We start from the raw sequence: 25,979 nt of genomic DNA on the forward strand, positions 1-25,979 counted from the left end.
TGCATTAATTTTGTGTCCTGCAACTTTACCAAATTCATTGATTAGCTCTAGTAGTTTTCTGGTGGCATCTTTAGGATTCTCTATGTATAGTATCATGTCATCTGCAAACAGTGACAGTTTTATTTCTTCTTCTCCAATTTGGATTCCTTTTATTTCTTTTTCTTCTCTGACTGCCATGGCTAGGACTTCCAAAACTATGTTGAATAACAGTGGTGAGAGTGGACATCCTTGTCTTGTTCCTGATCTTAGAGGAAATGCTTTCAGTTTTTCACCATTGAGAATGATGTTTACTGTGGGTTTGTCGTATACGGTCTTTATTATGTTGAAGTAGGTTCCCTCTATGCCCACTTTCTGGAGAGTTTTTGTCATAAATGAGTGTTGAATTTTGTCAAAAGCTTTTTCTGCATCTATTGAGATGATCATATGGTTTTTATTCTTCAATTTGTTAATATGGTGTATCACATTGATTGATTTGCATATATTGAAGAATCCTTGCATCTCTGGGATAAATCCCATTTGATTATGGTGTATGATCCTTTTAATGTGTTGTTGGATTCTGTATGCTAGTATTTTGTTGAGGAGTTTTGCGTCTATATTCGTCAGTGATATTGGTCTGTAATTTTCTTTTTTTGTAGTATCTTTATCTGGTTTTGGTATCAGGTTGATGGTGGCCTCATAGAATGAGTTTGGGAGTTTTCCTTCCTCTGCAATTTTTTGGAAGAATTTGGAGAAGGTATTAAACGAGTTCTCACAATTTATTTCAGATTTTGTTCCAGTGCAATTACTGGGGGTGGGGTGGGGAAATGACCTTCATTTTGGAGATGGCTGGTAAAGGCAAGTACATTAATGCCACTGCATAACCCTATTTGTACTATATAACTATGGAACATTAGAGCTCGACTTAAGACTTGTTAATCACAAAGGCTGCTGACATATTTCTTAGGAACAGAGAAAGTGTCATTATGGAGAAACTATTTTTATATTCTAGATGAAATCAATAGATGTTTTGCTTTTTTCAAGTACCTTGATATAGCAGTCAATAGAGAGTTTTCTCAGTAAATTCACATTAAAGAGTATGCTGTTCACAATATATGTGTATTTTTCTGGCATGTTTAAAAACTATTTAATCTATAAACATTTATTGAATCCACCTAGAAAATTAGAAGGGTGAAAATTACCTGAAGGGTGAAAATAACCTTGATTGGAAGAAATTTAACTCTTTTGAAAAGTGTGATTATGCTAATTTTAGAGGGCTTTTAATGTGATGCCTGGATTCAGACTTTTCATGATCTGCAAGTAAATGAGTCAGGGGAAGGGAAATTAGTACTTATTGTATGCCAGATAGTTCTCAGTTACATGAAAGTGGAATTGCTAATTTTATCTTCAAGGAAGTTTGATATACTACTTCACCACTATCTCAGAAGAAAAGTTTCTAGATCTTAGTAATACTCAAGTAAAATGAAATTAAAAATGTTAATAATTTATAGAATATTTACTATGTTCAGGAACTATCTCATAAAGGACAATTTTTGTACCACAAAATTATTTGCATACACTCTTGATTTTCATTAAAATGGGTTTCTGCTTATAAAAAACAGTACATTTCAAAGTTATTAACTTAAAATAACTAACATTTTTGGATTTGATGCATAACCTTCTTGTATCTGTCACTTTGATCATGTATTACCTATTAATACAAGTAAAAAATTCCATTAAATTATATTAAAGGTTTTTTCCCTAGAATAGCATCATACTAAATATCATATTCCTTTTTTTCAGAGAGTGTTTAATTTGAAATAATTACATGGTTTATTTTAAGCATGTAATATAGTCTTCGATTATAGTGGAAAACATTCCAAAAGGAGTTAATGATTTTTAGTTCATAATGCCACCAGATAATATTATCAGTTTAGTAACCCCATTAAAAAATTTTCACCTTTCATCATTATTTATCTTCATGTTATATTCTTTGCTTTCAAGGTTCCACAGAAATTACTTACCATCTCTGTATATAACTCAAAGTGAAAATTATGTTTTAATTTTTGGAGTAATTGGTCATAGATACTATTATGTCACTCTGACTTCTAAATTCATTTATTCATAAATCTTTATTCTGCTCTTTTTATAGTTACCAGAGTCTTCCCCACCAAACTTGATTTATCTTTAATCTATTTTTTTTTTCTCTTGGAGACAGGTAAATCACTAGGTCATTTTGAAGGGATGTTCAACCTGGGATATATTTCAGTCATTCACTTTCATTTTCTGTGTGTGATAACTTACACAGTTGTATCCTTCTGTAATAAATACCTCCAATGGATCAGAAATAATTTTTTTCTCAGCAATTACATTTTTATGATTGCAACTGTAGGCATCTGTACTTTATCACTTTCAAGATCCAAGTTTGGCAATGCAGTGCAGAAAGTCTATTTATGCAGAATTGCGATGAAAAGAATTTACATCTCTATGTTGTATGCTCTCTGAAGGAGTTACAAACTGCTAAATCATGCTACAGTCATTACATAATGGAACTGTCTATAATCTTATTTGTCACAAAATAAAATTTGCTATGTGTCAGATTCATGTCGAATGTGAGCTAGAAGAATTAATTTAAAATACTTTAAGATAAGAACAATAACAAGCTCCTTATAATGTTATCCCCTATGAGATAGAAGATCTTTTTTGGGGCAAAGGTTCAAATATATTTTCTGATGTAAATATATCCCATGTTTTCAAGTGTTGAATATAGAGTTAGATGAATAGTAATAAACATTATTCCTCTGGCTCCCACCTCTAACTCTTATAGGACCTCCTAGCCTTTTCAAGGTTTCCACTTTGATAGTGTTTCACATCTATTTCTGGGAGTCCCTTAGGGATGGTTTTTATATACTCTATAATACTCATTGGGTCAAGTTGAAGAATATCTGCTCAACTTTTTATCAGTCAGCATAAGCTAGGCTATGCTGTGATAAGACAACTCCCAAATCTCTGAGGCTTAACAAAAGTTCGTTTCCTGCTCAAGCTACATTTTTTCCCCCCATTTCTTAAGGGATGCCTCCCCTTTATTTTATTTTATTTTTTAGCATCTTTATTGGAGTATAATTGCTTTACAATGGTATGTTAGTTTCTGCTGTATAACAAATTAAATCAGCTATATGCATATATATATCCCCATATCCCCTCCCTCTTGCATCTCTCTCTCGCACACTCCCTATCTAACCCCTCTACGTGGTCACAAAGCACCGAGCTGATCTCCCTGTGCGATGCAGCTGCTTCCCACTAGCTATCTATTTTACATTTGGTAGTGTATATATGTCAATGCTACTTTCTCAGTTCGTCCCAGCTTACCCTTCCCCCTCCCCGTGTCCTCAAGTCCATTCTCTACGTCTGCATCTTTATTCCTATCCTGCCCCTAGGTTCGTCAAAACCATTTTTTTTTTGTTTTTTAGATTCCATATATATGTGTTAGCATACAGTATTTGTTTTTCTCTTTCTGACTTACTTCACTCTGTATGACAGACTCTAGGTCCATCCACCTCACTACAAATAATTCAGTTTCATTTCTTTTTATGGCTAATATTCCATTGTATATATGTGCCACATCTTCTTTATCCATTCATCTGTCGATGGACACTTAGGTTGCTTCCATGTCCTGGCTATTGTAAATAGTGCTGCAATGAACATTGTGGTACTTGTCTCTTTTTGAATTATGGTTTTCTCAGGGTATATGCCCAGTAGTGGGATTGTCAAGCTACATTTTTAATGTGAGTTGGCTGGGGGTCTCTGCTTTAATACAGGCACTCAGGGACCCAGGCTGATGTAGATTCCATCTCAATATTTATTTCCACTATGGTTACAACAGGGAAAGAGAACATTATGAATCTTGCAAGGGCTCCTAAAATGTCCACCTGGATATGACATATGTCAGTTCCACTCACATTGCTTTTGTCAGAGAAAGTTATGTGGTCAGTGGGGATGCTAGATGTGTGATCTTGCCCTGTGCCCAGGAGAATGGGAATATTTGTGAACAGCCCTAAAAACTATTATCTTTCCATTGTCTCCTTTTTAAGGGTTCCTTTTTTGTTAACTCTGCATCTAATGACTAGTCACCTTTCCACCCTGATCACAGCTGACTTTATCAGGATGAGCAACTGTCTTATTGACAGTTATAGGTTGGCAAGAAGCCTGTGAGGCAGTCTGTCATGAGAGCTCTGCCTCTGGGGGATGATGGTGAATTGGTCCAATTGCCATCCTCTCTTTGGGGAACTGACTTTGGGGAGAGTTATGCAGTTACCTACCGTTAAACAGTTATATCATGTGCAAAGCTGAAAGACACACAGGAAGAAATAGAGACATGGAGGAAAGTTCTGTCAGAGCAGTTTTCAAGTTTAGATCCACAAACTCCTGCTGTTGAGGGACAGTAAGATTACCTAGTTACCATGGTTTTAATGGATCTTTCCAATTTCCAAACCACAAACTAGTCTCAGAATAATACTTTAGCCTCTGTGGGGCCTCACAGTTTCCAGTTCCCTTGAGCATGGGCTGTGTAGGCCCGATGCTTGTCTTCCTTATGTCATCTGATTCCCTGGCCTCCTATCTCCTCAGTGGCTGAAAGTTCAAAAGAAGTTCTGTTAGTAGCAGGAAGCCAGGGTTCTTATAATTGCCCTCACTTACTTAAGCTAGAATAGAGATTTTCCTTCAAAGCTTCTCTGCTGCTCTTCTCTTCATCTCCAATTTTTGGAGTCTCCGAGGTTTGACTCACCAATGCCCCCAAAGCAGTCTATCCACCATGTTTTTCCATTTTGCCTGGTTGCATCTTGTTGATGTGTGGAAGGTAACTGCCAATAATACCCATTTTAAGACTAGAAATGGACATGCCAAGGTCCCAATGCCTCTAAAGCTTCGAATCCTCAAGGTAGCAGAACTGGGCTCCTTCATAAGAGGGGAGATTACCTCTCTTCCTAACTGTGCTTCACTCTGTCATATGGGTCCCAATGAAGCATGTACCTAGAATCACATAAAGTTCCTTATGAGAACAACCCCTTTCGGCTTTTCCCCTAATCTCCTTCCTCTCCTTGTCCAAGTGTCTGGATGGAAACTGTTAATCCTTACTCCTCTCAGCACCATGTTCTTCTTTTCTCCCTGACTCCTATGCAGAACCTCTCTGCCATACTGCACTCTCAGCATAATTTCTTTCTCCTCTCTTTTAGCCAAGGGAAAAAAAAATAGATGACTTGATGCCCAAAGGGTTCATTTCTACAGAGAGATCTGATCGACTTCCAGGTAGCAGGGAGAGGACCTGCTTTGGCTTCTTAGCTTCCTAGAATATAATTTCCTTTGTTTCTTTCAGAAAATAATTCAAGTTTCATTTGTTTGTGGTTGATTTCTGTCATTTTTATAGGTCATTTTGAATAAGCATGATGCCATTTACTTATATTTCTTTGGTTTTATCTCCAAGCTTCTTTTTTTCATCCTTGCTGTTTTTTCTATCAATAGAATTTATGTCAGAATTAATCTTGAAGCTTCCAAGAAAATCTCAAAGACAAGTCTTCACACATATAGTGTTCTTGTAGATTATAATCAAATATTGGAGTTTTGACTATAATCTTAACAAGTAACCTTGAAAGTTAGTAAAGTAAATGTCTTTTAAATACTTATATGTCCAAGGCTTAATAAGTATAAAGATGTTATTTTTACAGTAGGATGAAGAAATAAACTTAATTCTGCCTCTCTAATGTTTTACAGTTTAAGGTGATTCAGTATAGTTGACTCTAATAAAGTGAATTCTTCAATTTCTGCATTCCTTTACTGCTAGAAAACTGCTCCCATGGGAAAGTTGTTAAGCTATAGTGTTCCTTGAGAAACAAATAGTTGAGAAAAAGGAAGCCACTTCTTAAATTAAAATAAAGATAAGAAAATCTGGTCACTATTTGATTAAAATAGCACTAGTCCCATGGGAGTGTGTATGGTGAACATACAAGGGGTGCCCCCACCACCAGAACGTGGTAGCTTTGAACTTAGCTGTGGGCAGATGTCAGTCTTGGAACATGCTTCACCTCTTCTCAGCTTGCTTCCTAGGCCTTTTATTCTATCAGACTCTGATTTTTTTTTACTTACTCCAATGTTGTTGCCCTGTTGTTCTGGGTTCTCTGATCACCTCTGATCCACTTCACTTCTGTGAATACTTTTCTTTTTCAACCTTTTCCTCCACAGATTCAGATTGATCCCACAGATATCCACTTCTAGGTTAGCTGTGGAATAAGGTCTTTCATTTATTAACTGATTCTGCAGGCAGCTGGTGGTATAGACTGATAAGCCCAGATCCACTTGCCATTTTAGTGGAAAATGCTAGATTGATGGGAGCAATTGTGGTTCAGCTGGCTGAAAGGTTAGAAGAGTCCATATCCCCCCATATGTGGACATTTTCACTGCCTGTGGTTGATTCTACCCTTCACAGAATCCCGTGGTCTATTTTAGAACAGTCAGCTTGTCCCAGGAGATATTGCTGCAGCTTGACAACTCCATGACTGTAGACCAGGGGTTGGCAAACTTCTTCTGTGTCCAGGTCCAGATAGTAAATAGTTTCAGCTATGACAGCTGTATGGTTAGGCCATTCAAGATGGCTGTTCTCTTGCTCTCTGTAGATCCCCCTGTTCAACCAGTCCCTGCTTCACTCACGTGACTATCCAATCCTCTTAATTATAGGTTTTAATTAGTCCTTGTTAACTGAGAATCCCACCTGACATCAGTTCCCCCCTATAAATTGTAGCCTCCTTCTCCCCTTAGTAGTGAAGACTGATGCCATGTCCTGCCCACTGTCTGCTTTAAATGGTGTGGGTGTCGCTCCAGGACTCTGTGTAAGATCCCTTTGACCAATAAACCATTGATGTCTCTGTCACTGTCTATGGGCTCTTTCTTTAGCCTCAAGGCTGGGCAACTACAAGGCTTGCAGGCCTGTGGGGTCAGCACAACAACGGCCATAGGATCTCTGTTGTAACTATTGAGCTGGCCAAAAAGTGCCTTCGGTTTTTAAGTAAAAAGACACATTTTTCACTTTCACCGAGAACTTTACTGAACAACGTATTCACCTTTTTATTCCACTACCTTATGCCATTTTTTAGGCAACTTCATAATTCCATCTTCCCAAAACTTATCTTTTTGAGCAAAGAACTGTTCCAGGTGCCTTTTATAGTCTTCCAGGGAATTGAAATTTTTTCCATTAAGAGAATTTTGTAAAGACCGAAATAAATGGAAATCCAAAGGTGCAATGTCTGGTGAATACGGTGGATGAATCAGGACTTTGCAGCCAAGCTGTGACAGTTTTTGTGTGGCCATCAAAGAAACATGCAGTCTTGCGTTATCCTGATGGAAGATTATGTGTTTTCTGTTGACTAATTCCGGACGCTTTTTGTGGAGTGCTACTTTCAGTTGGTCTAATTGGGAGCAGTACTTGTTGGAATTAAATGTTTGGTTTTCCAGAAGGAGCTCATAATAGAGGACTCCTTTCCAATCCCACCATATATACAACATCACCTTCTTTGGATGAAGACCAGCCTTTGGTGTGGTTGGTGGTGGTTCATTTCGCTTGACTCATGATCTCTTCCATTCCACATCATTGTACAGTATCCACTTTTCATCATCCATCACAATTTGTTTTAAAAATGGAACGTTTTCATTACGTTTGTAGAGAATCACATAAGGAAATACAGCAAGAAGGTTTTTTTTGCTTAACTTATGTGGAACCCAAACATCAAAGCAATGAACATAACCAAGCTGGTGCAAATGATTTTCAACGCTTGTTTTGGATATTTTGATATTTTGGCTATCTCCCACGTGGTATAACGTTGATTGTTCTCAATTAATGTCTCGATTTGGTCACTGTCAACTGGTCTACCCGACCATGGAGCATCTTCTAGCGAAAAATCTCCATCACAAAACTTCGGAAACCACTTTTGACATGTTTGATCATTCACAGCACCTTCTCCATACACTGCATAAATCTTTTTTTGCGTTACGGTTGCGTTTTTACCTTTCTTGAAATAATAAAGCATAACATGCTGAAAATGTTGCCTTTTTTCTTCTATCTTCAGTATTAAAATGGCTACACAATAATTCACCAATTTTGATAAGTCTTTTCTTAAATTCATGCTGATATGACAGCTGTCACATACAATCTAACAAAATTGTTTTGAATGAAGTTAAAGACAACTAAGTGCTACTAGAGCCATCTTATGGAAAAAAACCGAACGAACCTTTTGGCCAACCCGATACTTTGCTGTTGTAGTTTGAAAGAAGCCATAGACAATATATAAACATATGGATGTGGCTGGGTTCCAATAAAACTTTAATTACAGAAACAGGCAAGTGGCAAGATTTGGCTCTTGGTACTTAATTTGCAGATCCCTGCTCCAGACTGACCATTTTCTCTTGGAGATACTCTGTACTTACACTGGTTAAGGAGGGGTAAGAAATGGACACTTTCCCACACACAGTTGAGAGGCCTTGTGAGATAAATTGTGGTTTATGGCTAAGCCCTGTGAGAGATACAGAAGCCTCATTTGGGGGAAGAGTGCTAACTAGGCAACTCAGAAAATTCCTCTTACTATTGAGATCCTGTTTGCCCAATGGTTTTTAACCCTGGCTGCACATTAAATTCACCTGGGGGAGCTTTTAAAAATCCCAGTGCCCAAGCTACACAGGAAACCAATTAAATGAGAATCTTTGGGAGTAGGACCAGGCAGTAATTTTAAAAGCTCCCAGATGATTACAATATGAGAACTGCTGTGCTGGCAAGTATATCAGCCAGTGGTGATCATGGTTCTGCCTCTTGGAGCAAGGCTTGCCCCAGAATGGTGCCCCTTCTTTGTCTTTTTAATGGGGTTTGGTGGTGTCCGTCTTGAATAAATTTACAAGGAATTCCCCAGGGGGTGGTGGGTAACCTCCTTCATCAGCTCTGTTTGTAATATGCTCAGTTGGTTCTTCTGGGTCCGAGCAGGGCTATTAGTAGCAGCTCTAGGAAAACTACTGCAGCTGAGAGGTCTTGGAGCTACTTTCTGCAGCTGTCTTTTATCCAGCAACCTACCACTAGATAGCATTATGGATTCACGTATGAATTAGTTTATGGGGGACACTAGGATTTTGAGTACCCATGGCATGCTTTGTTTTGGTGGTCTCAGCTTGAGGTGGAGGAAGTGGAAATGAGGAAGGAGATTCATAATGCACAAGTCTGAAATTACTATGTGGTGTTACATCACATGAAGAAGTTTACACTTACAATTACCTGTACCAGTGCTTCTCAACCTTAGCTGCAAAAGGGCATCACTTGAGGAAGTTATAAACATCCTGATACCCCCTAGGCTACAGCTAAGGCCAATCAAATCAGAATCTCTGGAATAGGACACCATTAACAGTATTTTTGAAAGCCTCCCAGGTGATTCTATTGACAGTCACTAGAGTAGGACCTTGCTGCCACCAAAGTTTTGTCCATGGACTGCCACCATCAGGCTCATGTGGGAACTCCTAAAAATGCAGAACCCTGCCCCAGATCCATTGAATCAAAATTTATGGTGTAATAAGATCCCAGGTGATTTGTATCACTTTAAAGTTTGAGAAGCTGGTGTAGGAGACTGTAAATCTCAACTTTTAAACTGCAACCTTGGGTAGCCAGAGTTGAAAACCACTGCCCTATATCTCTAGCTACGTGCTGAGTGGTGCTTAAGTGGTGAAGTCACCAGGAGTTTCCAAACTGATACTCATATCATTGCTCTGCAACTGAGTCCTTGAAGGGGATTCTCAAGAGTGATTGTCTTGTGTGACCAGTGCATTTCTTCTGAAGAAGATCTGCCTCTCCCATACTTCGACTTAGGTCTAGCCACCCTGACTCCCTTCCCTCTCCAAGCCTGTGGCTAGTCTCATGCCAGGTGATTCTGTTCCACCCAGAAATGGCTTTGGGACACTAGGAAGCATGGCCTGAGAAATGAGATTTTTCAAGGGCTAGTGCTTCTCCTTTAGGGCGTTTGGAACCAGGACACAGTTTGTTATAATCTAGGCATAATTTTTTATCTCTGGGAAAGCTGCTTAACTTGGTTATAGCTGAGTTTGGATATACCGTTGACCCTTGAACAATGTGGGGGTTAGGGGCACAGACTCTCTGCACAATTAAAAATCTGCACATAACTTACAGTTGGTTCTCTGCATCCATGGTTCCTCAGTATCCACAGTTCCTCAGCTGCAGATTCAACCAGCCTCAGATGGTGTAGTACTGTAGTATTTACTACTTAAACAAATCCATGTATAAGTTGATTGCAGTTCAAACCCATGTTGTTTAAGGGTCAACTGTGTATACATATATATTGTGTGTGTATATGTATATATATATATATGCATATATATATTATTATAGTACTGAGTGTTCTGCAAGTTAAGGCTTAACAAATGTGGTTAGTGATTTTCATATGAGTGTTTTCTTTTAGGAAACAATTTGCATTCTCAACCCTGATTTGCAAGATACTGCATTTCTTTCTTTTTTTTTTTTTAACATCTTAATTGGAGTATAATTGCTTTACAATGGTGTGTTAGTTTCTGCTTTATAACAAAGTGAATCAGTTATACATACACATATGTTCCCATATCTCTTCCCTCTTGCATTTCCCTCCCTCCCACACTCCCTATCCCACCCCTCTAGGTGGTCACAAAGCACCGAGCTGATCTCCCTGTGCTATGTGGCTGCTTCCCACTACTATCTATTTTATGTTTGGTAGTGTATATATGTCCATGCCACTCTCTCACTTTGTCCCAGCTTACCCTTCCCCCTCCCCATATCCTCAAGTCCATTCTCTAGTAGGTCTGTGTCTTTATTCCCATCTTCCCCTAGGTTCTTCATGACCATTTTTTTTTCTTAGATTCCATATATATGTGTTAGCATACGGTATTTGTTTTCTCCTTCTGACTTACTTCACTCTGTATGACAGACTCTAGGTCCATCCACCTCACTACAAATCACTCAATTTTGTTACTTTTTATGGCGAGTAATATTCCATTGTATAATATATACCACATCTTCTTTATCCATTCATCTGTCAGTGGACACTTAAGTTGCTTCCATGTCCTGGCTATTGTAAATAGAGCTGCAATGAACATTTTGGTACATGACTCTTTCTGAATTATGGTTTTCTCAGGGTATATGCCCAGGAGTGGGATTGCTGGGTCGTATGGTAGTTCTATTTTTAGTTTTTTAAGGAACCTCCATACTGTTCTCCATAGTGGCTGTATCAATTTACATTCCCACCAACAGTGCAAGAGGGTTCCCTTTTCTCCACACCCTCTCCAGCATTTATTGTTTGTAGATTTTTTGATGATGGCCATTCTGACCGGTGTGAGATGATATCTCATTGTACTTTTGATTTGTCTTTCTCTAATGATTAATGATGTTGATCATTCTTTCATGTGTTTGTTGGCAATCTGTATATCTTCTCTGGAGAAATCTCTAGGTCTTCTGCCCATTTTTGGATTGCGTTCTTTGTTTTTTGATATTGAGCTGCATGAGCTGCTTATAAATTTTGGAGATTAATCCTTTGTCAGTTGCTTCATTTGCAAATATTTTCTCCCATTCTGAGGGTTGTCTTTTCATCTTGTTTATGCTTTCCTTTGCTGTGCAAAAGCTTTTAAGTTTCATTAGGTCCCATTTGTTTATTTTTGTTTTTATTTCCATTTCTCTAGGAGGTGGGTCAAAAAAGATCTTGCTGTGATTTATGTCATGGAGTGTTCTGCCTGTGTTTTCCCCTAAGAGTTTGATAGTGTCTGGCCTTACATGTAGGTCCTTAATCCATTTTGAGTTTATTTTTGTGTATGGTGTTAGGGAATGTTCTAATTTCATACTTTTCCATGTAGCTGTCCAGTTTTCCCAGCAACACTTATTGAAGAGGCTGCCTTTTCTCCACTGTATATTCTTGCCTCCTTTGTCAAAGATAAAGTGACCATATGTGCATGGGTTTATCTCTGGGCTTTCTATCCTGTTCCATTGATCTATATTTCTGTTTTTGTGCCAGTACCATACTGTCTTGATTACTGTGGCTTTGTAGTATAGTCTGAAGTCAGGGAGCCTGATTCCTCAGCTCTGTTTTTCTTTCTCAAAATTGCTTTGGCTATTCGGGGTCTTTTGTGTTTCCATACAAATTGTGAAATTTTTTGTTCTAGTTCTGTGAAAAATGCCCTTGGTAGTTTGATAGGGATTGCAATGAATCTGTAGATTGTTTTGGGTAGTAGAGTCATTTTCACAATGTTGATTCTTCCAATCCAAGAACATGGTATATCTCTCCATGTACTTGTGTCATCTTTAATTTCTTTCATCAGTGTCTTATACTTTTCTGCATACAGGTCATTTGTCTCCTTAGGTAGATTTATTCCTAGATATTTTATTCTTTTTGTTGCAGTGGTAAATGGGAGTGTTTTCTTAATTTCACTTTCAGATTTTTCATCATTAGTGTATAGGAATGCAAGAGATTTCTGTGCATTAATTTTGTATCCTGCAACTTTACCAAATTCATTGATTAGCTCTAGTAGTTTTCTGGTGACATCTTTAGGATTCTCTATGTATAGTATCATGTCATCTGCAAACAGTGACAGTTTTACTTCTTCTTTTCCTATTTGGATTCCTTTTATTTCTTTATCTTCTCTGATTGCTGTGACTAAAACTTCCAAAACTATGTTGAATAATAGTGGTGAGAGTGGGCAACCTTGTCTTGTTCCTGATCTTAGTGGAAATGGTTTCAGTTTTTCACCATCGAGGACAATGTTTGCTGTGGGTTTGTCATATATGGCCTTTATTATGTTGAGGAAAGTTCCCTCTATGCCTACTTTCTGGAGGGTTTTATCATAAATGGGTGTTGAATTTTGTTGAAAGCTTTCTCTGCATCTATTGAGATGATCATATAGTTTTTATTCTTCAATTTGTTAATATGGTGTATCACATTGATTGATTTGTGTATATTGAGGAATCCTTGCATTCCTTGGATAAACCCCACTTGATCATGGTGTATGATCCTTTTAATGTGCTGTTGGATTCTGTTTGCTAGTATTTTGTTGAGGATTTTTGCATCTATGTTCATCAGTGATATTGTCCTATAGTTTTCTTTCTTTGTGACATCTTTGTCTGGTTTTGGTATCAGGGTGATGGTCGCCTCATAGAATGAGTTTGGGAGTGATCCTCCCTCCCTGCTATATTTTGGAAGAGTTTGAGAAGGATAGGTGTTAGCTCTTCTCTCAATGTTTGATAGAATTCGCCTGTGAAGCCATCTAGTCCTGGGCTTTTGTTTGTTGGAAGATTTTTAATCACAGTTTCAATTTCAGTGCTTGTGGTTGGTGTGTTTATATTTTCTGTTTCTTCCTGGTTCAGTCTTGGAAGGTTGTGCTTTCCTAAGAATTTGTCCATTTCTTCCAAGTTGTCCATTTTATTGGCATATAGTTGCTTGTAGTAATCTCTCATGATCCTTTGTATTTCTTCAAGGTCAGTCGTTACTTCTCCTTTTTCATTTCTAATTCTACTGATTTGAGTCTTCTCCCTTTTTTTCTTGATGAGTCCAGCTAATGGTTTATCAATTTTTTTTATCTTCTCAAAGAACCAGCTTTTAGTTCTATTAATCTTTGCTATTGTTGTCTTCATTTCTCTTTCATTTATTTCTGATCTGATCTGATCTTTATGATTTCTTTCCATCTGTTAACTTTGGGGTTTTTTTCTTCTTCTTTCTCTAATTGCTTTAGGTGTAAGGTTAGGTTGTTTTTTTGAGATGTTCTGGTGTCTTGAGGTAGAACTGTATTGCTATAAACTTCCCTCTTAGAACTGCTTTTGCTGCGTCCCATAGGTTTTGGGTCGTCGTGTTTTCATTGTCATTTGCTTCTAGGTACTTTTTGATTTCCTCTTTGATTTCTTCAGTGATCTCTTGGTTATTTAGTAGTGTATTGTTTAGCCTCCATGTGTTTGTATTTTTTACAGATTTTTTCCTGTAATTGATATCTAGTCTCATAACATTGTAGTCAGAAAAGATACTTGATACGATTTCAATTTTCTTAAATTTACCAAGGCTTGATTTGTGACCCAAATATGATCTACCCTGGAGAATGTTCCATGAGCACTTGAGAATAATGTGTATTCTGTTGTTTTTGGATGGATTATCCTATAAATATCAATTAAGTCCATCTTGTTTAATATATCATTTAAAGCTTGTGTTTCCTTATTTATTTTCATTTTGGATGATCTGTCCATTGGTGAAAGTGAGGTGTTAAAGTGCCCTACTATGATTTTGTTGCTGTTGATTTCCCCTTTTATGGCTGTTAGCATTTGCCTTATGTATTGAGGTGCTCCTATGTTTGGTGCATAAATATTTACAATTGTTATATCTTCTTCTTGGATTGACGCCTTGATCATTATGTCATGTCCTTGTCTCTTGTAATAGTCTTTATTTTAAAGTCTATTTTGTCTGATATGAGAATTGCTACTCCAGCGCTCTTTTGATTTCCATTTGCATGGCATATCTTTTTCCATCCCCTCACTTTCCATCTGTATGTGTCCCTAGGTCTGAAGTGGGTCTCTTGTAGACAGCATATATACGGGTCTTGTTTTTGTATCCATTCAGCCAGTCTATGTCTTTTGGTTGGAGCATTTAATCCATTTACATTTAAGGTAATTATCGATATGTATGTTCCTATTACCATTTTCTTAATTGTTTTGGGTTTGTTATTGTAGGTCTTTTCCTTCTCTTGTGTTTCCTGCCTAGAGAAGTTCCTTTAGCATTTGTTGTAAAGCTGGTTTGGTGGTGCTGAATTCTCTTAGCTTTTGCTTGTCTGTAAAGGTTTTAATTTCTCCATCAAATCTGAATGAGATCCTTGCTGGGTAGAGTAATCTTGGTTGTAGGTTTTTCTCCTTCATCACTTTAAATATGTCCTGCCACTCCCTTCTGGCTTGCAGAGTTTCTGCTGAAAGATCAGCTGTTAACCTTATGGGGATTCCCTTGTATGTAATTTGTTGATTTTCCTTTGCTGCTTTTAGTATTCTTTCTTTGTATGTAATTTTTAATAGTTTGATTAGTATGTGTCTTAGCGTGTTTCTCCTTGGATTTATCCTGTATGGGAGTCTCTGCACTTCCTAGACTTGATTGACTATTTCCTTTCCCATATTAGGGAAGTTTTCAACTATAATCTCTTCAAATATTTTCCCAGTCCCCCTTTTTTTTCTGTTCTTCTTCTGGGACCCCTATAATTCGAATGTTGGTGCGTTTAATGTTGTTCCAGAGGTCTCTGAGACTGTCCTCAATTCTTTTCATTCTTTTCTCTTTATTCTTCTCTGCAGTAGTTATTTCCAGTATTGTATCTTCCAGGTCACTTATCTATTCTTCTGCCTCAGTTATTCTGCTATTGATTCCTTCTACAGAATTTTTAGTTTCATTTATTGTGTTGTTCATCATTGTTTGTTTGCTCTTTAGTTCTTTTTGGTCCTTGTTAAACGTTTCTTGTATTTTCTCCATTTGATTTCCTAGATTTTGTATCCTGTTTACTATCATTACTCTGAATTCTTTTTTAGGTAGACTGCCTATTTCCTCTTCAATTGTTTGGTCTCGTGGGTTTTTACCTTGCTCCTTCATCTACTGTGTATTTCTATGTCTTCTCATTTTTTTAACTTACTGTGTTTGGGGTCTCCTTTTTGCAGGCTGCATGTTCGTAGTTCCCGTTGTTTTTGGTGTCTGCCCCCAGTGGGTAAGGTTTGTTCAGTGAGTTGTGTATGCTTCCTGGTGGAGGGGACTGGTGCCTGTGTTCTGGTGGATGAAGCTGGATCTTGTCTTTCTGTTGGGCAGCACCATGTCCAATGTTGTGTTTTGGGGTGTCTGTGACCTTATTATGATTTTAGGCAGCCTCTCTGCTAATGGGTGGGGTTGTGTTCCTTTGTTGCTAGTTGTTTCGCATAGGGTGTCCAGCACTGTAGCTTGCTGGTCGTTTAGTGGAGCTGGATCTTAGCGTTGAGATGGAAATCTCTGGGAGAGCTTTCGCTGTTTGATATTACGTGGGGCCGGGAGGTCTCTGCTGGACCAATATCCTTAACTTGGCTCTCCCATCTCAGAGGCTCAGGCCTGACACCAGGCTGGAGCACTAAGACTCTGTCAACCACATGGCTCAGAAGAAAAGGGAGAAAAAAAAGAAAGAAAGAAAAAAATAATAATATAAAGCAAAATTATTAAAATAAAAAAATTATTAAAAATAAAAAAATTAAAGTCATAAAAAAAAAGAAAGAAAGAAAGAAAGAGCAACCAAACTGATGAACAAATCCACCAATGATAACAAGTGCCTAAAACTATACAAAAAAAAAAACCCCAAAAAACAAAAAACGGACAGAACCCAGGACAAATGGTAAAAGCAAAGCTATACAGACAAAATCACAGAAAGAAGCATACACATAGACACTCACAAAAAGAGAAAAAGGAAAAAAAAATTTATATTAAAAAAAAGGAAGAGGGCAACCAAATCAGTAAACAAATCTACCAATGATAATAAGCTCTAAATACTAAACTAAGATAAACATAAAACCAAAAACAAATTAGATGCAGAAAGCAAACCCCAAGTCTACAGTTGCTCCCAAAGTCCACCACCTCAATTTTGGGATGATTCCTTGTCTATTCAGGTATTCCACAGATGCAAGCTACATCAGATTGATTGTGGAGATTTAATCTGCTGCTTCTGAGGCTGGTGGGAGAAATTTCCCTTTCCCTTCTTTGTTCGCACAGCTCCTGTGGTTCAGCTTTGGATTTAGCCCTGCCTCTGCCTGTAGGGTGCCTGAGGGCATCTGTTCCCTGCCTTTTGGGAAGTCTGAGGTCTTCTGCCAGTGTTCAGTAGGTGTTCTGTAGGAGTTGTTCCACATGTGGATGTATTTGTGGGGAGGAAGGTGATCTCCACGTCTTATTCCTCTGCCATCTTGAAGGTCCCTCAGCAACAAAGCTTTTAAAGAGACAATATAAAGAACCTGGAGAGGAGGATGAGAGAGAGAGAGTAGCCCAGATGACCTCTGGGTTTCTGCCTTAGGCTGGAGGTGTCAGTGCCTGAGGTAAGAAACAGATGGAAGAAAGGCAGGTTTGTGGAAGAAGGTTTCCACTTTGGGTATACTGTGTGAAGTGTCTATTGCCTATTAAATTGAATATTAACTCTTTCCTTGACTTTCAAGACTTTTTGTATTTAAGCTACCACCTACTTCCTAGCCTTATTTGTGACCCAATTTCCTATTTTTACCCCGTAGTCTGCCAAACTTGACTATCTGCTACTCTCAGACAAATATAATTTCCATCTCTTCCCCTTTGTACATGGTCCCCTTCACCTGGCTCGCCTTCCCCTCTATCTCTCATGCCAGAAAACCATCTGTCTTTAAAGGCTCTTTTTGGAAGCGCTACTTAATCCTTGTGAATGTTTATCATCTCTTCAGCACTTTCTCTTTACTTATAAGTTTAAGCAGTTATTCTGCCTTTTATATTGCAGCTAGTTGTGTACCCTTCATATCACAATACTGAAGCTTCCTTATCTTTATTTTCTAAATGGCTAGGGTATTGTTTTGAACATAATATGTGCTCAATAAATGTTTATTGGCTTAAAAGGAAATAAAAGAAGATTGTATTTGGTTTTGGGGGAGTGCTGAATGTTAATCGAAGGATAAGTATTTTCTGGGTTCTCAACACCTCAGTCTTTCCCAGTACTTTTGTTAACACAGTGAAAGTTGCTTTTGTAGGAAATAAGGAACAGTTGAAATTATCAATGACTTGAAGAAGGGTCTTTTGGACAACTTAATTTTCAGTATGTTTGGAGCAACTAGGGAAGCACACTTGAATTAGGAAAGATTAGAAAACTCTTTTATTTTTTGGTACTCTAAATTTCAATATATAAATATTACATACCATTAAAATACACCTGGTTTTATGGAATTATACATGTGCAGAATGAATAAAGTAGGGAATTTCTTCTTTTTATATTACTCAAAGTCTCTAATTTAGGACTACTTCAGTGGGGAGCTCATTCTGTATCTATGATGAAGCCTAATACAGATTTATAGACTGAAGAAAAGTGAATAAACCCAAGTTCTTTAAGAGTTGCACACCTGGGCTTCCCTGGTGGCGCAGTGGTTGAGAGTCTGCCTGCCAATGCAGGGGACACGGGTTCGAGCCCTGGCCTGGGAGGATCCCACGTGCCGTGGAGCAGCTGGGCCCATAAGCCACAATTACTGAGCCTGCGCATCTGGAGCCTGTGCTCTGCAACAGGAGAGGCCGCGATAGTGAGGGGCCCGCGCACCGCGATGAAGAGTGGCCCCTGCTTGCCGCAACTGGAGAAAGCCCTCGCACAGAAACGAAGACCCAACACAGCCATAAATAAATAAATAAAACAAATACTTAAAAAAAAAAAAAAGTCCATTAATTAAAAAAAAAAAAAAAGAGATGCACACCTGAAGTCAAAGATTATCCATATTAGAGGGACCCCCTAAGGTCTGATAAAGAGGGAAAAGGATCAGTTGTGCACAATGATAAAAGAAAGGCTAGCAAGATGTGGGCTTGGAGCCTACATTAGAATAATCTTTGCTGTAAATTCCAACTAAAGTTTTTGTGTTCCTTGTAAAAATATAACTGATTTTGTATTGAAAAAAGAAATATGAATTACTTTACAAAATAACTTCAGGGCTAATGTTACTGTTTGCTGGTATTCCTTGAAGAGATGGGAGACTTTTTCAAATAACATATGCACCCTCCAACCCTTGGTGAGAATCATCTACTTTCAGGAGTCACAGTCACCTATGGGAGTCGGTTAGATCCCCATAGGTGATTTGGGGTAAAAAAAAGTTTTAGCTTTCTTTTTTTTCCCTACAGGCTTACCAAGCCATATTTACTTTCTGAAATAAAATGATTATTGAAAGCATCATGACTTTAGTTTAATCAATCTTAAATAACTATTGTATGTTGGGGTATTTAAAAAGAAAGGTTAAACTTGAACAAGTTGCAATTGCATTTTTTTTTTGATGGAAGCACAATGTTCTTATACAATGTTCTTTTCACATTTCTTACTTCTCTGGCATTTATTATAAGGAACGAAGCATTTCTGGAATGCTCATTTTAATTTCAAAGCTCAGGCTATTCTATGGAAAACATTTGGCGCTTGGAGGATCTAAACAATAAGAGAGGAATGTTCAGTGGGAAGCGTCATGAATTGTGGCACTTAAAATAAATTCTGAAGGAACATTTTAGACAATGATACTTATTGTTCGTTTTAGACAAAGGTTTTAAACAAGGTGCTATAATTTATCTTAATCTGGGCAAGTATCTTTTAACTCTTGATATATAAATTAGATGGATAATAGTGACATATTTGTCTTTTGGAATATGTGAAAACCCATGTAATAAATCAGACTTATTATCATCTTTACATAATGCATGATAAAGACACATGGCCCTACTTGACTGCTTGTAAAGCACATAGAATGTGCTTTGTTAATTGACTTCATCACATTTAGTACAGGGGACCCTAAGAGCAAGATACGGGTAGACCCAGAGAGAACATCTTTGACAAGGATTCCATGGGGAATGGACTAGAAAACACACATTAAATGGCATCCAATATTTGTGTCATGTTATGCATCTTAAAAAACACTTTATATTATTTAAACTTCATATACTCTTATAGGATAATATGGTTATTCTCATTTTCCAAGAAAGGAAATAAAGGCTTGCTACAAGGAACTCCAGTCTGGGTTGTGAATATGGGAATAAAGCAAATTAGAATAAAGAAGAGGGTCTTTTGGACAGGGGAAGGCAATAGCAGAGCAGACAAAAACAATTTTCATCCACATATTTCCCCCATAGCTTGTAAGTTCTTTCTCAGTTCCTGGCTAAGAACTGGGTCCAGATAACCAAATAAACAAATACTTAATGCTCCATTAAAAATAAACAAGCAAAATCTCCAGGGACTGCAGAGCAGGAAGGATTATGTATAGTCTGTTGTCAAAGATGTGGTGCATATTTGTTAAAGGCCTCGGCTATTTGATGACATGCACCAGCCTAGCTTTCAATAAGAGTTTCAGGTCTTCTATTTTAAATACTGGATAAAAGTTTTTTTTTTTTTCTTTCTTCCTCTGCAATGGGGATCTTCCAGGTTTGCTTATGAAAATGTTAACCAAATTTTTTTAATTGGAATTCAAGGTTTAATTAAGAAATGGATATTTTTCACAATGTAATTTTGTATAAGGTTTTGTTTCCAAATATAAGTGCTTAATTTCTATCTCCAAACAATGCTCTTATCATGAGTTTATTCTTTTTTTTTTTAAAAATAAAAATTTATTTATTTATTTATTTTTGGCTGTGTTGGGTCTTCATTGCTGTGAGTGGGCTTTCTCTAGTCGTGGCAAGTGGGGGCTACTCTTCCTTGCGGTGCGCGGGCTTCTCATTGCGGTGGCTTCTCTTGTTGCGGAGCACGGGCTTCACGCGTGCGGGCTTCAGTAGTTGTGGCACGCAGAGTCAGTAGTTTTGGCCCATGGACTCTAGAGCGCAGGCTCAGTGGTTGTGGCTTACGGGCTTAGGTGCTCCGTGGCACGTGGGATCTTCCCAGACCAGGGCTTGAACCCATGTCCCCTGCATTGGCAGGCAGATTCTTAACGACTGTACCACCAGGGAAGTCCCATGAGTTTATTCTTATTTTAAACAAATTTACAAAAGTAATACATGCTCATTATTAACATATTCAGGCAATTCAAAATATAGACATTAAAACGTCCCTCTGTTCAACTACCCCATTCATTAAGTCATTAATATAAGAAATATTTATTGAACAACTACTTTGTGATTGTTCTGAGTGAGGGAGAACAAACTACATTTCCTGTTTTCATGGAGTTTACATTTTAGTATTAGAAGGATGCAATAAACATATATGAACAAATAAAAAATGTCAGGCTCTATAAATGTTCTGAAGAATTATAACGTGTAGTGAGGGGACAGAGTGGGAGAGGGTGGGGATTGGGGTGGTCAGAGAAGGCCTCTTGATAGGGCATTTAGAGGAGGACCTGATTGCTTGAGAGACCAACTGAGTTGGGGGGAGTGTGGGAGACAGGTAAAAGAGTTTACAGAGGGCCAGAATGTAGATCGTAGTAAGGATTTGGGTTTTGTCCTTCTGAAGTAACCACTGTTCTACATGTTTCAGAGTGGTTCTGCACCCCCTGCCCCAACATTAGTAATCTCTATTCTTAACCTACATATATTAATACTTATTGACTTAATTATAATTATTTTTGCCTCCCTCTTAATATAGATTGCTGGCTACAAAGTGATATAAATAATCATTTGCTATATATATATCAAATAATATATATGTGTATATTGAGTATTGTGTATTTTGCATTGGTCCAATAGTAAAACTTGATGAGATTCAATCTCTATCCCTCCTTCCTCCCTCCCCTCCTCACTCCCCACCTCCCTCCCTTCCTTCCTGTCTTTAGTTAGGAACTCTGTGGCAGCTGATAATACTGCTCTTGGTGCCTTGACCTGACTTTTGGGAATGTACCAGTAGTGTTGGGAATGAATCATGTTTTTAAGAAATACTTCCTTTTGTTCTGGGTTATGATATCCCAGGGCTGTGTTCCTCTCACAATTTGTCTAATGAGTGACTTGTATTTTTCCAATTTTAGGTTACTACACTTGTAAATTGTCCCCAGAATCCTTCCAACAGGAAAAAAGGACGTTCAAAAAGAGCCAGAGTCCTTCTAGCTTCTGTGGAGGAAGCAACTTGGAATTTATTAGACAAGGGAGAGAAGATTGCTCAAGAAGCCACAGTTTTAAAGGAAGAGCTTATTGGGGCCCTTGAGGAAGTTCGCAAAGAAAGTGAGTACTCTGGTCCTGCTCAGGAGCAAACTACTCCTGATGTTAGTTACCGAATTAGATTTGAGTGTTGTGTTTTAGTTGACTTGAGTTTAGTTAGTCTTTTGTAGAGCTCTGAGGAGCTAGCTGTTGGAGGCAGAGTGGCTCATTAGGCAGCTCCAAGACTCAGACCCCCCTCCTGGTCCTTCCTTTAGTTGTTCAGTTCCCCTCATGCCATAGTTTATCCATAATAAACAAAGAGAAATGTACAATTTTTGTCATAAAATGAGAAGTGACTAATGAAGCTGAAGACATATTTTCCCATACATAAACAAATTATGAAGTTCCTTGTAAACAGTTGGAGATGGAAGTTTCAGACCTGGCCACCTCAGAGGTACAGTTTTTATTTTTCATTATTCTGGAGGTTTAGATTTCCTAAACATAAAAATTGTTTTGCATAAACTATGTATAACTCATGTTGCTGCTATGTTAGCATTAAATAATGAGGGGAAACGCAGTGGGGAGGGATAAATCAGGAGCTTGGGATGAACATACACACACTACTATGTATAAGATAGATAACCAACAAAGACCTACTGTATAGCATAGGGAGCTCTACTCAATATTCTGTGATAACCTATATAAGAAAGGAATCTAAAAAAGAATGAATATATGCATATGTATAACTGAATCACTTTGCTGTTCACCTGAAACTAACACAACATTGTAAATCAACTACACTCCAAAAAAAAAACCACACACACAAAAATATTACATAATAAAAGTGTATATTTCACCTTTTGATATCTTGAACAGTTTTATTATAATGAATATCTCATTTGCAGGCTATTTTATAAAGAACTGCACAATATTCTTTAGTTAATGGAATGATTTTATACATCAGCTTGCTGCTAGGAACTATTTTGAGAGGATAAGGAAGCAAATTTTCCTGTTCAGCTTTGTAAAAGAGACTAGGGGTGTTCAAATATTTTCCTCTCCCCATCCCAAACATAACTTTAAGAAAATCAGGAAATTTTTGCTAATTAAATAATTAAAATGAATATACTAGCCACAATAAAGTTTAAGTCAAATACAGGGGAGTTTTTTTGCTATAGTTATATATGATTTATATATTAAAGGGATTCTTTGGACAATATATAGAAAACATAATGCCTAAGATAATTTGAAATAAATTCATCATTCCTCCTTGCTCCCTACCACCTCAGACCTACTCTTTCTCCTATCTTCTCTGCTCTGGTACCATCATCCACTTAGTTACCAAGTCAGTTAGACTCTTCATTTTTATTCTACCCTCTCTTCCAATTAGCCTCCAAGTTCAACAAATTCTATCTCCTTTTGTTTCTCAGATCTGTTCTCTCATCTCCATTCTTAATGTTGCCTTCTGAATTCTGGATTACTGCCTTAGCCTTGTCCTATACCAAAGCCAAACATGTTTTTCAAAAATGAAAATATACTCATTTTACTTCCCTGCTTAAAATCATTTTAGTAACCTTTGAAGGATTAGGGGACTGTCTTTCTGGGTAAAGTTCAAACTTTTAAACCTAGCTACCACAACATTCCATGATTTGGCTTCTACTATTCTCTCCCTTCTCATTTCCTGATTCTGTTCCCCTCTCAAACTTCCTTCCAAGTAAGGACTCATAGCATCTTGAATGGTACATGTTGCTTTATGCTTCTGTGCCTGTTACCAGCAATTCCCTTCACCTGGATTGCCCTTTTCACTCAGCCAATTCTTATGTAGCAAAACTCAGCCCAGGTCATCTTTCACAGGAAGTGTTTACTGACACCTTGATGCTGATATAGATGCCCTTCTTCTATGTCCTGACAGACTAGGCATCTCTCTTTCATAGCACTTGCCACCCCATACACCAGACATTGATTATTTGTTCAGTAAATCTAGACTCAATTTCTTGCATTTTTTTTGACCACACCACGTGGCATGTGGGATCTTTGTTCCCCGAATAGGGATTGAACCCATGCCCCCTGCAGTGGAAGCGCAGTCTTAACCACTGGATGGCCAGGGAAGTCCCTAGACTCAATTTCTTCAAGGTGGCAAGCACCAAGTCTATTTGATTAGCGATGCCTGACATGTAACAGACACCTGGTAAATGTTTATTAAATAAAAAAAGAATCTAAGCATCATTTTATATTATAAAAATTTATAATGGTTTTATCTTTGCTTTTATGAAAAATTATCTCTCATGGTTCCTTTTCTAAGTCTTTGGAAGGAATATGAACCCTATTTGGTACTGTTTCTCTCGGAAAATGTGATCTATTTGACGACATAGTTTCCACAAGTCACATGGCAATAAATTTGTAAGCCATTGGTCTTTCTTAGAAGGGAACAATAATTGTAATAATTGTCAAGAAATGGTATTTGCTTTTTTTAAAAAAAGTAATCAACACTTTTAGCTCAATAAAAGTAAATTATTTTAAGGAAATGTTCTCAAAGAGAAGTCTTTGGATTCTAGGATTATGCAGTGTGTCCTTCACTATGTTCTGTTAAAATGTGTGAAATACATATATATGGCATATGCTGTATACACAACAAATACATTTGGTTAAAGATCACCAAGTGCTTTATACTCTGAATCTTTTTGACAAACTGCCAAATTGAACTACTGCCACTAGAGTGTAGGAAGAAAGCAGTGAAATGGCAAGTGGTTCTGGAATTTGGGGAATGGCCAATGCTTATCCTATGGATAGCAGAGATGGTGACAGTAAGAGCACTGTTCTCTAAGACTTGGAAGGAATTTTAGCTCAGTGGTGGAGTTGAAGTATCAGGAGAATGAGTTCTGATCCAAGCAATTCTGTATGATACTAGAAACATATTTTAAAGTTTTCCTGCTTTCATTCTTTTTTTTCTTTTCTTTGTTGTTTAAGGGCTTTGTCTGGTGGTATAATGTGAAGGACTAGTAAAGAGCAAATGATAAGTTTAATGCATTTGAAAAAGTGAAAAATATTGGAAGTAGAGGATATTTTTATCTATATATATATTGACGTATTTTCAAGAAGAAGAATTTTGAGAGTAATTTAGAGATTTTTTTCTAATAAAAACATAGTGTAATTTATATAGCCTTATTATAGGATTCTCTTTTATTCTGTTTTACTGCCTTTAGTGGCCTTAGAGAGTCAAAGTGATAAATAAAATGGGCCTTTGGTTACCTAAAGAATATGCTTGTAGAAGATAGTTATGGATAGTATTGGGGGGGGAATGGTGAAAGGAAAGGTGAAACTGTCAAGATCCAGAAAACGTGGTCCACGTAGTGATTATATCTGGTCACTCATGGTCTTATACAATGGTTAAGTATTAAATCTGGTATTTATTTAAATAGTTTTAGCATATTCACATTACAGTGACCTAGGAATTAGCTAACAATTGTTCATAATATCTAGATTATATATTTTGCCTATAGCATATTTACTACCTTTGTGTAGCCTCTGCTCCCCTACAGCAGACATTGCTTCTAAGTCACACAATTGCTTATACAATATGTATGGTTTTTTAGTGGTTTATTGAGAATGACATATATACAAAAAGTGCATATATTATCATGAACAACTCAATACATTTTCATTGTGAATACACTAATGTAACCTCCACCTAGATCAAGAAGTAGAACATTACTAGAACCCTAGAAGTACCCTCTGTGCCACTTACTACTCCCTCACCTCACAAGTACCATTATCCTGGTTATTACATAAGTTAGTTTTTTTTCTCTCTTTTTGAACTTTGTGTAAGTGGGATCATACAGTATGCAGTCTCTTGAGCCTGGCTTCTTTTGCTCAATGTGTCTTACCATATAGTAGTTCATTTGTTTTCATTGATGAATAGGTCATAATTATTTATCCACTCTACTGTTGATGGATATTTGAGTTGTTTCCAGTTTTTGGCTTTAATATACATCGCTATTATGTATGCATTACTTTTGGTGCATGAATGTAGACATTGCTATTGGGTTTATACCTAGGAAAGAAATTGCTGGGTCATAAGGTATACACTCAGCTTTAATAGACGGTACCAAGCAATTTTCCAGAGTGGATTTTCCAATTGACACTCTCATCAGTAAGGTATAAGAATTCCAGTGGTTCTATATTCTTGCT

The 25,979-nt window shown here is 37.4% G+C and overlaps 1 protein-coding gene across 3 annotated transcripts in view; it reads left to right on the top strand.

Annotated features, from left to right (window-relative positions):
• Window positions 1-25,979, top strand: part of CTNNA3 (catenin alpha 3) — a 1,789,299-nt gene that overhangs the window by 97,112 nt on the left and 1,666,208 nt on the right. For all 3 annotated transcript variants that reach the window (XM_007167816.2, XM_007167818.2, XM_007167817.2), the window contains one exon: window positions 21,686-21,878. In XM_007167816.2, the coding sequence (XP_007167878.2) occupies window positions 21,686-21,878 (193 nt within the window). The remainder of the gene's footprint in view (window positions 1-21,685; window positions 21,879-25,979) is intronic.

This window comes from Balaenoptera acutorostrata, chromosome 16, assembly GCF_949987535.1.
Source record: "Balaenoptera acutorostrata chromosome 16, mBalAcu1.1, whole genome shotgun sequence".
Classification (NCBI taxonomy): Eukaryota; Metazoa; Chordata; class Mammalia; order Artiodactyla; family Balaenopteridae; genus Balaenoptera; species Balaenoptera acutorostrata.